The following is a 14,779-nucleotide window of genomic DNA, read 5'->3' as shown; positions in this document are numbered from 1 at the left end:
CAGAAGTGAATATTTAAGCACTGTGTCATATATGAACAGATTTATATACATATTCAATGTCTTAATAATTATTTTCATGGGTCTTCCTAATACTTTTATTTACATAAATTATATTTTAGGCTAATGAGATATCGTGTGGAAGTGACTCCCATAATACATGCATCAAAAACTGTAAGTTTAAGTAACTGTCTTTGTAAATTTTTATTTTTTATTATTAACTAAACTTGATTTTCTTTATACAATTTATGATCATTATATACCAGTACGTTTATTTCTTTCATGTGTGCAGCATTTAAATTCGATACTTCATGTTTGAATGCTTGTTCAATGATTCAGTAAATAATTTCAACACCTTTCAGTGCCATTCATTTTTCCTGTATATACCTCTCATTTGTATACTTACAAGGAAAACAAATTGAATCTGTTTGTAGTGTTCGGAAAATAAAAGATAATAAAATATTTTGAAAGTATCTATCGATGAAATAGTTAAACAACAACTATTAATTATCCGATATGTTCTGATTGACAATATACTCCAACCTAATGTTATGTAACCGATGAGCACGAAACTACCTTACGTAAAACAAACCACAAAGACTTGTATCCTTTTTCGAAAGATAAAAATGACGGTTTATAAGTTTCTTTCAAATCCCCTATGTGTATTTTTAGCGATGTATAATTATCGCAGCGTTATCAAAGTTGTGTAAGTCTATGAGATGTCTATAAAAACAGCTAAAAGTCGACATTTCGTTTGTGTTATAGTCCAATGCCATCAATCAGAAGCAGCGAATTAGCGATCAGATCAAGGACGCGTAAAACACGTGCGAGCAGCCTAGAGTTCTGACTGTTCCTGCTTCCCACCTAGCCCAGCCAGTTAAGTCCAGAACTCCAATCTTAGCCCCTGTAATATAAATCATTATATTTCAAACATACTTAGTTTATATACCAATCAAACAGACCACAACGCAGCATAAAATAGAAAATAACATTTGTACAAAATTTGTCCAAATGTGGCTGTGAATGTGTGAGGTAGTGACTAATAGACAGGGCATAATTCAAGAATGGTAAAACGTATAATGATGGTTCATAGGTCAAAATAAAGTTTATAATAAAAGGAATATGAATATAAATAGTTTAGTTATTTAACAATTATACGATAAAAATATACGTTTAGTATTGGTCCATAAAAGGATCCCAAAGTTACCATTCATTTTGTTTATCGGGATCTAACAGTTTGTAACAATATATTTTTAGAAATTTTTATCCCGGGTTTTAGCAAAGGAATTAGGAAATTAATGATCTCATTAGTAATAATGAGTATCAGTGAAGCTGCGGTACGTAATGCGATAGTACGGAAACTGAAGAAAATACGTTTCTTCGGATTTAGTTAGTTAGTCGTCTCCCTGTTGTTTAAATCTTGAAAACCGTTTCTAATTGTATGAACACAATAGAGATATTTAAGGAATTCATTGATAAACTCAAATGAACAAAACAATCACCCACTGTTCTAACTGATTTTCTGTTTATCTGTTGACTGAATGCCACTCAATATACGTAGTAATGACATTTATTTATTCTTTCAATCATTTTATTTATAATGGGTTAAATTTTCTATTGGTATAACAACAATTCATTAAAATCATTCTTTTTTTTTCTCATTTTAGTAATTATGCAATCCTCAGAAAGTTGTACTGAATGTCACATGTTATTATTAACAGAAACAATGAACTCACTCGAAACAATAAATCTAGGCTATATTACTGTTCATTGGTCACGGTCAGTGTATAATATTAATATTATATATATTTCTGTTACTGTGGAAATAGAATAAGTCGACCGATAGCTGACATCTGCCAACAGCACAAAAGTAGTAAATATACACCACTTACCAAACATATGCTTAAAAAATGTAACACACTTATCATTAGTAAAGAGATGAGTAATCTATATTCTTCAGTGAATGTATAAATATTCATTATGAACTTATACATTTTAAAATCGAATAAAAGCAAACCTTGGTATTATTTGAAGTTTCGAGTAATATTCTCAGTAAAATACATAAAGTGTTCTTTAATAAACCGCCTGACTTGTTAACCTTCGGTGTCTCGGTAACATTACCAAAGTAGATTATCGTTCTTCTAAATAATTTTCGAAATTCTTTCAGATTGTTCCCACATACATTTATTTAATGTTGCTAAATCAGAATTTTGAATACTCTTGTGCAGCGCACTACAAAATCAATAATCATTATGTCTTTTTTAATTTTCAGCATTCAGTTTTCTTAGTATGACAACCAAATAGTGAACATAATGTTCATTATCATACTTGCCCTTCCTAATAATACCCTTATTTGCCCTGTAGAGTTTGGTTATATCAGGTTGTTTTTTTACCTCCTTTTACCTAGTTGGATTAAAACTTAATACTGTCAATGTCCGTGTCCCATTTGCTAAATAGAAGAGGATTTGTAGTTTTTTGTTGTAGGGATTAAGTCTTCAGTCCCCATAAACTAGACCTTCATATAATTTTAGAAGCGATGCATATTTCATGTTTATTTAATAACTTATCGTTCTCTGTATCTTGTTGAATATCGCTATCAATGCTTTTGCTGTCGATGTGATGAAAAATGTATACACTACTTGTTTTCAGAATATATTTATTGTAACCGAATTTAGAATAAATTCATTTTCGCGTATATTCATACAACTTATGTTCAGTTTTATGCAATATGTGTTGAATCATCCTGACTTAGACTAAGTGGTAAGTGAAAAAATACTTACGGACTCACGCTACTGGTTGAAAATGTTGCTTCATTTTTCGAGAGAAAAAGATGTATATTTATGTTTGAGTTGTAAAGGTACTCTTGATTTGGTTAGCCTTTAAAAGCTTTATACTCTTTATTTTCTCACTCAAGTATACGTTTTAGACATGCATATAGGAATCGTTTATATCAGTAGCAAACTCAGACAACCTCAGTACATACTGGTACGTTTATTAAATTGAAGTAGAATCAATGTTTCTAGATAACCCACTTATTCTCTCCCCCCCCTCTTTTTATAGTGTGTCAACACGTGATCATGATGATATGAAACCGTATATTGCAACGACAAAATTCACCTTACCGACTATTCCGGTTTTATCTTTACCTATTCAAATTAGTGCTGAACTTCCAGCTTATGGTGTTATGCTCACTCCATTTCCAATCACATTTATTTTATCTAACAAAACTATTTATCCACAGGTATTTTGAAAATTAAATTAATTTTTTTACCATGTATATAATATTCATTTAAATGTAATTTATAATAGTTATTAATCTAAAGAGAATAAATTTGCCAGTAAATCTACTTTGTCGGATGGCATACATATACAGTCAAGGCGGTAATTTAATCTACACATATTTCAACATAAATTTATTTAAAGGGACTTCGATAAACAGTGTTTTACCAACATTATTCTGGACATAACATGTTATCGTTTGTAATTCTAGCTTTAAATTATTTCTGTATTACTCCATTACTTACAACTGTTTTAATTCAGACATGATTGCTCCCCCAGATGCCCTGGTATGGTCAAGAATGGGGTGGGCACGCCCTCCCTCTCGAAATACTCTCACACGGCCACGCGTATACAGCCTCTGCCAGGAAAGTCCTACTCACTGCCTTCCCGTGGTGGGGGTGTTGTTTACGAAAGTGAGAGGACGGAAAGCGAATGTCCGGCGCTTTAACCGGATTCCAAAACAATGGTGCACATGGGCTCCAGTATCCTGTGGGAACAAATGGCGTATGAACCAATTGTTGGTCACCGGCTACCATGGGACTGCGATCTCCTCACGATGCTCCACGGCCTTGTGGGTTAGACCTTTAGGTCAAAGGCTCGGGGTGTGGCCCCCTAAGAAAACCACCTGCTTCGGTCTGGGCACCCGGGCAGTATCACGGCCCCCACACAAATCGGATGATTTATGTGGCGCATATCTATTTGGTGCCTCCTTGTGCCAATGTTTATGTGTTAAAATAAATAATAAATAAATGATTGCTGACTAGAGTTTCAGTGTAGTGTTTACTTCACTTTATTCCAAACCATCTAGTTCACAGTTTCATACTTACTCTCCTATCTCTTAAAAACAAGTTGTACACAAACGTGTTTCTGTTATGGAAGTTAGATTGGGATTTCATTATTTACTAGTGTTGTTTAATTTCTTGTGTGAAGTATTCAATGAATACGTTGAAACAAAAACTGGATATGAAAGAAATTCATTTGTATCTGCTGTTTATTTTATAAAACTGAGAACAACTGTCTTTTCGATAGAATCGCCCATGACATATGAGCAACTTGATCCAACTAAAATAGTTTCGTAGTTAATACTGGTGATTTTATTGTGTAAATATAGAAATGATATCTATAGAATAATCACCCAAGATATACCATGTTTAAACAGACTACTTATTTGAAATAAGTAGTGAGAATCATAAACCAATTTTTTAAGATATTTTAAATTATATATGTAAAATATGTTTACCTTTTGTCACTCATGATTAGTTTTATAAAACTCCCTTGATTCGGAGTTTCAATATGAATTTTGTTACCACTTAAATATAAATGTAAAGCTGTTATCAGGTTTCATATATGTTGAGGTATTTAACGCTGTATACTTGTCAACGTATGTATTTCTACTGTATACGAAGCAACAGTAAATTGCTCAGTTTTAATTCTGTTTAGTTTTATCCCAACACTCAAAAATTGTAAATTTCGCCTTACATATATATAAAGACTAGATTTATTCTTATCTTGATGATGGAGCAGATTTGTAGCTGAGGTTAATCATTTTTGTGAAATTTCGTTCTCTGAACTGGATGGTTTAATCGTATAGTCTTCATTTTTCTTCTTTACATCATCAGCATAAACTTCAGTTAGAAGTAAGGTACTCTCCACGTAAAACTAATAGCTCCTCCTGTCGACTTCGAAAAGCTCACTTTTCTCTGAATTTCATGCTGATGATGTTCAGCAGAACAATAGAAGCTTTTTCGTTTATAACATCTAGCCCAAAGAATGAAACTTCATCAAGATAATCTTGATGTACTGTTACTTGTGACGTTCACTTCAAAAAAGAAATTAGCAGAGTATTAATTCACTCCACTTTAAAATCATGAAGATAATTTCGTAAATGTAGCCGTGTCAGTGAGTCGGACCACCCAACTGGCTATAGATATTCCTCAATCTAATCGATGGGTTCCAAAGATATCGGGCGAAATTGTTCAACTCTTCAGTGTAATACATGAACGTACAATTAACAGCTAATTTCTTTTTCGTGAAAAGAACGAATCGAGCGGATAAATTTTCTTTCAATTAGTTTTTCATCGTGGCTCTACATCAATATACATTTTTATGATTTACAACAACGAAATAAGACTCATGGAGTAACTACATTACGTAACAATTGAAAATAAAATTCTTCGCTCGATTTGTTAAAATGGGGATCTTCACTGTAATTTCTGCTCGTTCCTTTTTCATTCTTGGGTTCCTCACTTTTTTATTCACTAAACTAGGAGGCTGTTTTTCAATTAGAATCGATTCATGGTTTTATGTTTTCTGGTCAACAAAAGCTGAAGTTACGATTACTGCCTGACTCACCGCACTACTTGAATTATACACTACTTCCACTGATGTCTGGAAATTTGAAGTTGCCTCGGTAATTTTAATTACTACTTTCCATATTGGTTGAAAATAATAATAGATTACTTTCGAAGTTTTCTATTTGTACATTCATAAATATGTTCTTTATCATTGCTAAAATGTACCAAATTATTCTATGAAACTTTGTATATTGCGTTTTTGTAATGGTGTTACATCGTAAACATTTTGGTAAGACAATTTTTTTCTTTATTGTTTATTATTTAAGAGGCGAAATATGACATTTTTCCTGTACAATATATTGTAGTTCATTTTATCTAAAACATATATGTTTATCAGTTCCTAGAATGGGAATGCACTTTTTTAAATTTTCCTATTGATCCTAATACTTCATTTACTCCGATAATATGTAGTCTATCTGATAAATACTTTCGAAATCGAATCCCTACTATTGTGTGCAGATTCCCAACATTAAATGTAAACCACAACTCTTATATCTTGTCTTACGTTGCTTCCCAGTTGCTTAAATACTGTTAAGTTTCGTCGCAGCTAAACCAACGAGCCATTGGTTAAAAGTAAGTTCATTGGGCCGTCACGTTGTATAGATTCCGTTAACTTAAGTGTTCAAAATATCTAACACTATGATCTTGTAGGTTAGTAGTCAAGGTTTCTATACACCACAATCTTTACCTGATATCATGTATTTAGATGAGACGTACCTAAAAACCATGAACCTGGGTTTTAAACTAGGTGTCGACCATCAAGAAGGCATAGTTGCAGTCTTGATGCAGCTAAAGTTCCTCGTCAATATTCAAACATGTCTCATATGTATTTCCGTGGACTCATTTGGGCTATTACTCACCTCTTGTAGAATTAAAAAAAATACTCTACTTGAGCATCTGCTTGATAGTAAACAGTATCAGACTGTTTAGTCCCTGGTTCCAATCTGATTTTCCATTTTCCAATCCATGTTAACCAAGCAAGACGTCTGTCTATCCATATGATTTTATGGTCGAAGTGATCTGTTATTTTAGCTATCTGTCTTGAAAAAACTTTATGCTTCACTTCATTTTTTCATGTTCTTTCAATATGATTGTAATCGAATAGTGTTAGCTCAGGAAACAGTAAATTGTTATTCATTGTTTCACTAAATTACCAAAATATCATACCGTCATTTCGTTGTGTTCAGTGTCTATCAGGATGCGGTTATACACTAAGATTACGAGTCTTAAATAATACTTTTTTTCGGTTAGATTATTAGTGTAATACTCTGACTATAAAAATCTTTCATAGTAATAATGCCCTTCGAAAATAAGCCTATACTTCACTCGTTCGTTTATTTTAAGCCCAGTGCCTAAAGTCATATGTGGTAAATAAGTTACAGGTATCACAACATCTTTGAGTTATGTACACCCGTTTAGTATTCCCTAACTAGTACAAAAAAATTTACGTATTCCTTAGTTTCGAATGAATTTCCTATCGATGCCAGTTTTTTACCTTGGTTTCTCACAAAATTACATTCTAAATCTTTTCTATATGTAATAGCTTATGCGTTCTTATTTGACAAAATGATGTTTATTATTGAAATTTTTTAACAGTTTACATGTTATGTTAGAACGTTATGCTACGTTAACATCAAACACGCAAAATGATCAACCCGATATACACATACAATTAGAAGAAAATCTCCTACGACAAGTTCCAACACATCTGATAGTAATTGTAGGTTGTTATTATTGTTGTCTTCATTATATACTCTTTTGTTTATTAATTTATTGTTTTCATGAACATTTTCCAATGTATTTCCACTAGTTTTCCGTAGCTGAATTTTCTCTGTGTTCTAAGGCTACATTATTTTTTAAGTAGATGAAGAAGCCACAAAAATGTGATAATCTATTCTAAAAAGCCTGTTTAATTAGATCACAGATACAAATTATTTTTTGTGAATTGTTTTGATCATTTACATCTTAAACTAATTCTTAAATAAATGCTTACCTTAATGAATTTGACTTGTACAACCATTGGAAATTTTCTCAATTTACTCATTCTCCAGATACTTGGATATCAGCTGCACTCTAAGTTTGAGTGGTTATGTTACTACTCTGTTTGTTCGAACCAGAAACTTGGTGGCAAAAAGTCAAACTCCTTAACCATCAAGCCATCTCTCTTCAGGGTATCTTTAAATACCTGTTATTTGCAGCTGACATATAGTAGTATCCTACACTGATTATATATAAATTCAAAAACAGAATATTTGAGCGAACAATTGTTTTCAACAACTTCATCACCAGACTCTACAGTTATAAGTTCACAATTATTACCAGAAGAAGTATATCCAGCCTCTATGCTTGGCTTGGTCTACGACTGGATCACTAGATACATAAACTAGATATTATGAACCTCTTATTCCCTCTACCAATTCCTTTGACATGTATACCTTTCTTAATCTACACGTCCGTCTTTCCCAATTCACATGGATTCATTTTTGAAGTACTTATCTTGATAATACCTTTCTTATTACTTAGTATAGTCACACAACGTTACTAATATTATCATTACTATTATTACCTTGATTAACAAGATGAAATTCTCCTACTATGCATTTTATTCATACGATTTTTATTCTATTATTATATGACTATTGTACTGAATATGATTTGACACTTTACTACAAATCATTCTAACCTTTATTAAGTGATACTTATAAATAACACCATTTTTAACTAATTATTTTGTAACAGATGCAATCATTCACCATTTTTAACATATGATATTATCAAATTCATTAACGCATCCCTAATTGTGAACTTATAACTGTAGGGTTTGATGATGAAGTTGTTGAAAACAATTGTTCGCTCAAATATTCTTTGAATTTGAATATATATATATTCTCTACGAAAGAAAGTTGCTTAGGAAATAAGGCTAACAAGCTCTAACATAATAGACTCATAAATTTCACGAATAAGTCATCATAATTATATTCATCCGTCAGTTTGAATTTGTCATAACAAGTATGGTGCAAAATGTTTGGGAAAATATTAATTAATTCCATTTAGCTATTGGATGATTTGATAATAATTGCAAGCATAACTCATGATAAATTTAACCTGTATATTTCGAATGTTTACCGTCGAACTATAATTCAAACTATAATTTCGTATATTCAGAAACGAGAATAGTTGTGAACTACTGTGGCAACCTAAAGTTAACGGTTATTTCTTTTTTATCTGTAAATCTGATGTTAAACACTTAATTGCAAATTTAAGAATGATAACTTAAACATTTCGACACGTCCTCATACTATATTTTATATGGCAGTTATCAAGTAACTTAAAGTATCTTTTCTCTTTGTGGATTGTGTTTACTGAATGTATTCATCCAATTTAAATCAGATCTAGCTTTATTCATCTGTGAATTATACTTGTCTCATCGTGTACATTAAACTCACAGAACACTGACAAAGCATAAACGTTTTTCACTTGGGAAGTTTATAATACGTTTTGATTAAAGCGGATTAATATTTAGATAAGTTAGACTATTTAATAATTTCATATTTTGTAAAACTTAGATCAATTTAACATCTTAGTTTATAAAAGCTACTTCGTAATGCAAAATTTATTACCAACCAAATTGTTGTACACTTGAATAAATCTACAACTGTTGCTTTAATATAAAATTTACATAATACATCCCATGACGGTAGTGTTAGTATTCATTATTATTCTAGTTAGATGTTAAAAATTGACACCATGTATTGTTTGTCTTCCATTCTGCTTTGTTCTATTATTCCTACTTCGTATTAAAATAACAACTCGTTTTTTCTTCTCATCTATAATACTAGTTTATATCATATATAGTGTTTTGTGTTGTGAATTTGTCAATAATAATTCATATTTTGATGCCAAACATGTTCTCTATTATAAGTTAGATAATCAAACTCATTATAAATAAATAATATATTTGTAAAATCCCAATGAGTAGAAAATTAGATTTTCTGACGTTTCGTGACTTAGTGTAAGTCACTTCCAAGTTTAAACTTGGATTAATTTTAATTTGGTTATTTATTCTCTGAAGAAGTGACTTACACTAAGTCACGAAACGTCAGAAAATCTAATTTTCTACTCATTGGGATTTTACAAATATATTATTTATTTATAACAATCTACCCAATGCTCAATTTATTCGAAATTATCAAACCAAACCTTGGTAATGATACATACAAATCAAACTCATTGTTAATTATTTTTATTGTCACTCAATCGACGTTATTTCTTTTTTATACATCCGACTATCCTAGATGTTTGTCCGTTTGTAGTTTAAATACGTTTATAGAATATCTAAACATGTTGCATATGGTTGTACGTATATATTTTATATTTATTCACAAATACTATTAACACATATTTTGTTGATTTGTTTGTATTTCCTAATATCATATTCTATTATTCTTGTTTATCTACTTTATAAAGCCATCAACGGATGGATTGTTGGAATCGTCTGAGAAAAATCCAACATTCAATCAAGAAGAGATTAAAAATGTGTAACATGATATATATATATATATATATCTGAAAATATTCTATCTCACTGTTGTTTCAAAAATTTTAGTTGCCTTTTTTTAAAAAGCCTAAAGATGAGCTTGTTTCATTTGTTTGTTCTAAGTAACTTCTTATTCCCTGACTTCTTTTGTTTATTATTATAACAAAGCATAAATACCTTAATTTTTACTTTCAATAATGAATTCTCCAAAACTTTCGTCCCATCTCTTTCCCTTTTTTTATTCTTTGCAAGTAGAAATGCATCATTTTTGGAATGTTTTTTGTATCATAATTTCTTTACTTCCAAATAAATCAGTAAAAAAATTTCAAAGTTCTAAGTTTTTTTTAAATTTCATTAGTGGATTATTTGAGATTTCGGTCGCTATTATTCAACTTTTTATTCAACACATTGCTTTAGTACTGATTTACGGTTGATAAAATATTAAAACCGATCGATAGCTTCTACCGTTGACGTTTTAGAATTTTACAGATCTTGTATTCTTTGAGCAAACTGATTAATTTGTGAAATCAGATATTAAAATGTCTTCACAAATGTCTATCGGCTTCTTCTGTTGTCATGGATTTTACCCAGTTCTTCTTTGTAATTGTAAGGAACTGACAACGTTGTTTACAAAGTTCTGGGAACTAGAGTGTGTTCCAACGTCATGGAATGAGTCGATAGTTGTCCCTATCTTTAAAAAGGGTTCATATCGTTTCTGTAACAACTATCGGGGGATAAGCCTACTTCCAACTGCGTCCAAGGTATTGGCTTCCGTCATACTTCGTAGGTTGTTCAAAACCCGAGAAAGATTGACCCGCGAGGAGCAGGTTGGTTTTCGTTCTGGTCGAGGATGTAGTGATCATGTATTCACCCTCCGCCAAATGTTAGAACACTGTCATACTTATCACAGGCCAACAACCGTGGTGTTTCTTGACATCAAGGTTGCCTTCGATTCGTTGGACAGGACTGTTCTCTGGGATTGTCTGTTGAAGAAGGGTGTGCCTGGGAAGTTTATTAACACCTTGAAGGCACTATATACTAACACCTCGGGCAGAGTGAGCTCATACAACCACCTCTCTCCATTGTTCCATTCGAGCAGTGGGGTTAGGCAGGGTTGCCCAATCTCACCATTCCTCTTCAACTTTGCCATTGATGACATTCTGGAAACAATTCTGGTGGATGCAAGTAATGGCGGTGTGGATCTGTTGCCTGGAGAAAGACTTCTCTACCTTGAGTATGCGGACGATATTGTCTTACTGTGCGATAATGCCCAAGCCATGCAATCCCCACTTAATCAGTTGGCAATTAATGTCCGTAGGTACGGTATGTGCTTTGCACCTCAGTCAGTCGGTCAGTAACAACGTAGAACTTCGTACGTACGTACATCAGCTCGAGTTGCCACACCACATGAGCACAAAGATGCGGTCGTCCATTCAAATCCCATAGTGATAGAGGCGGTAAGAGTATAAGCAGTAATCGGGAAGATTAGGGTTTGAAAATGTTATTTAAAGAGTATAATCCAGTGAAATAAATTTGGAAAGAGACATGGAGAATTCAAGAGATCAGAATTTGCACCTTCGAAGTGCAAAGCACTTCTACAAGACTGGCAGGATTCTAATCCTGTACTCACCCTGGATGATGAGCAGATAGAAGTAGTCGAGAAGTTCGTGTATCTAGGTAGCTGTATGTGCTGGTGGTGGCGTGTGTGATGAGGTCGATTCACGTATAATGAAAGCCAGAGTGGCTTATGCCAATCTGGGCCATCTCCATGCTCTCATTTGATTGACCGAGTCTATTTTAATGTGTCTTGATCGATGAGTGAACAGAGTACCATATTTATAAAAATTGTGGTTAAATTTGTGTTTTCTCTGTCCAGTATTTCGACATTTCCTCAGTTGCACTAATGTCCATAGTTATCCACGTGCATCTGTACAAGTGGAGGTATGTAATTGTGTTTAACAGATAGATATTGCTCACCTATATCTCGTTATATAAATTATTGATTTTTCATGTAAAACTCAAGAAATCCACAAGTAATTTTCTCAAGCTATCACATCTATAATATGTGACTAGTATGTTTGTAGGTTACACTCTCTATTTGTATAGTTGACTTCCTCGGTCACTGTAATTGATGGAATGAGTAATTTTTGTGTGGTTATTGCGTTATATATCCCTGAACGGTACCATCATACCGGTCTTCGGTTTTGAGTCAAAGTATTTAAATATGATCTTGTGTCTGATAATTAGACAATAAATTTCATTAACAAGGAGAAATAAGTTCCTTTTAAGGCGTTGAGATTGGAATGGAAATGCGTCCACTCAAATTCTCCAAAACAACATGAACGAGTATCAAACCTCTTGATATGGCGTAACCATCTCAAATTATTACTCAATATGATCAAAGCTTTGTGATTTTGTAATCTTTGCCTTCACTTTTTTGATGGTACAGTTTCATTTCAATTATTTCGTAACTTTACTCATTCATTAATTAGGAAATGTGGAGTAAGGAAATCTAGTTCCCATCTAAATTAAGTTGTCACTTGTAATCCCAAGTGTTATCGAGACTTAGGGCGCCACTCGGTTGCTAACTTGCTCTTTCAACGGTGGGTTGAATAATGGTCTCATCGTATCACTTGAATGAAGTTGAAATCGGACTCCCTTATTCCATTGTGTCGTACTCGCTGGTTATCATAAATGAACAACAACTGCTACACGAGGATGATTCAGGTGCATGTTACTTCCTAATTTGATGAAGTATACCTTCGATTTGAACTGATCTAGTCGTATCCGAGGAAGATTGAATTATTGGTAACCTTCGGAAACTATTTATAGACTGTGATTATATATTTGTGTTTCTCTTTTCATAAGCTTTCATTTGACCTATTAGCTACTATTATACGATTTACTATTCTTAATTCATTCCCAATCTACTGGTTACAGTCTCCCACACACAGTCACTTTTGGATTGAGTTTGTATACCTGTTATTTTCCATTTTGTGGTGTGATGCGATCTGGTCTGCTTGTGTATGAACTACTTATGTATGAAATATATGATTCATACAGTGGAAGCTGATAGTGTTCTGAACTCAACGACAGGGCTAGGCAAGAAGCGGCTATATTAAGGATCAATAAGGATTCTGAGTGCTAGTTCTTGGTTTAGCACAAGAACAAGTTCATAGAAGTCAATATTCCAACTGGCGATTTTGTCACATGATAATTGACAAGGGCAGAAAACATTCTCAAGATACTATGAAACTAAATATTTCATAATGATTAGTAATCGAACAAGTAAAACTTCGCTCATGTAATTAATGCATATCTCACAAAGCTTCTTATGATAAAAGATAATCATTGACTTAAATCTGTGGTGTAGAGCGAATCAATAATTAAAATACATTCTTTTCTATTTCCCCTTGTATAATTACTTCCTGTAATAAATACCGCGTTGGAAACGTTGTACCCACCTGGTTCATATTCTTAAATCTATACAGACATTAAGGTTTCAGATATTTTCCAATTGTTGAAATTCATGATTATATCTTATATGGTCCATCAATGGATTTACTTGGTGATTAAATTATTAAATATCGAAAAAACATTACGAAGTGTACATGAAGTACAAACATGGGTATCTCTTTAACAACATTTTAAAATACACTTCCCAAAGATATTTATTTACAACACGACCAGTACATATTTACTCCCATCATGTGTTTACTAATCAGGTGAGCTGCTGTTAACATAATTCACACTGAAGATTTTAGTGCATTTATCTTAATATATATCCTGTGTTTATTGATCCATAATGATCACATGGTATCCCTAATGCCTGAAATAATAACGGATACAATTGTAAAGGCTTAAAATGGAATTCTAGATGGTCTTACTATTTTTTGGCTACTGATTTATATCAATTTGTTAAATCTTGTAAATTAAATGGATTCTATAAGAATTTGTCCCGTTTAAGTATAATTGTTCATAGAAGTTAGTTGGTCTTACTGATGCCCTTTGTTATGTGTCAGAGTGTTACCTATGATCCTCTGAATGATTTAATTCGTGTCGTGATTTTACTCACTGATCGACTTGAATTCCTTTGATTAAAATCAAGCTCTGTGATCGGTATTCCGTTGAATCTATACTGACTCAAATGAAAATATCGTTTACAAGTAATCCCCGCTAAGTTCGAAGTGAGCATCCTTCAGTATTTCACATATATATGTATGAATTACACTATCAAACAGTATTGTAAAGTAAGAGAGAAACAAAATGATTAGCACACAACAATCTGCTCTGAGAAAAACGTATGCCATTAGACGCTGTGTGGATTAAAACTTAAGGTTCTCCTATTATATCTAGAGATATCGTGAGTGCGCACCAGCAGCCTCAGAAGCAGTAGGTCTGAACATACACAAAGGGAAAGCCATGATTCTCCGATACAGCACAAACTCACCAATTGAATCACACTTTTCGGAAAAGCTTTAGAGAATGCAAAACTCTTTACATATTTGGGCAGCATCATTGATGAACACGGTGGATCTGATGCAGATGTGAAAGTGCGGATCGGAAAAGCAAGAGCAGCATATTCACAACTGAAGAACACCTGGAACTCAAA

At 32.7% G+C, this 14,779-nt stretch overlaps 1 protein-coding gene across 2 annotated transcripts in view; it reads left to right on the top strand.

The window, feature by feature from the left end:
- Positions 1–10,483, top strand: part of TRAPPC11_1 (Trafficking protein particle complex subunit 11) — a 44,028-nt gene extending 33,545 nt beyond the window's left edge. Inside the window, exons 25-30 of one of the 2 annotated variants that reach the window (XM_051209321.1) lie at positions 120–171; positions 1,665–1,776; positions 3,058–3,238; positions 5,544–5,686; positions 7,227–7,350; positions 10,098–10,483. In XM_051209321.1, the coding sequence (XP_051074764.1) occupies positions 120–171; positions 1,665–1,776; positions 3,058–3,238; positions 5,544–5,686; positions 7,227–7,350; positions 10,098–10,172 (687 nt within the window). In that variant the 3' untranslated portion in view covers positions 10,173–10,483. Of the gene's footprint in view, positions 1–119; positions 172–1,664; positions 3,239–5,543; positions 5,687–7,226; positions 7,351–10,097 lie in introns of both variants that reach the window. The other variant, XM_051209320.1, reaches the window with a different exon arrangement.
- Positions 10,484–14,779: the final 4,296 nt, after the last annotated feature.

The sequence above is a fragment of the Schistosoma haematobium genome, chromosome 1 (assembly GCF_000699445.3).
Source record: "Schistosoma haematobium chromosome 1, whole genome shotgun sequence".
Classification (NCBI taxonomy): Eukaryota; Metazoa; Platyhelminthes; class Trematoda; order Strigeidida; family Schistosomatidae; genus Schistosoma; species Schistosoma haematobium.
The sequence above is the reverse complement of the archived record's forward strand: the minus strand, read 5'-3'. Positions and strand labels throughout refer to the sequence as shown.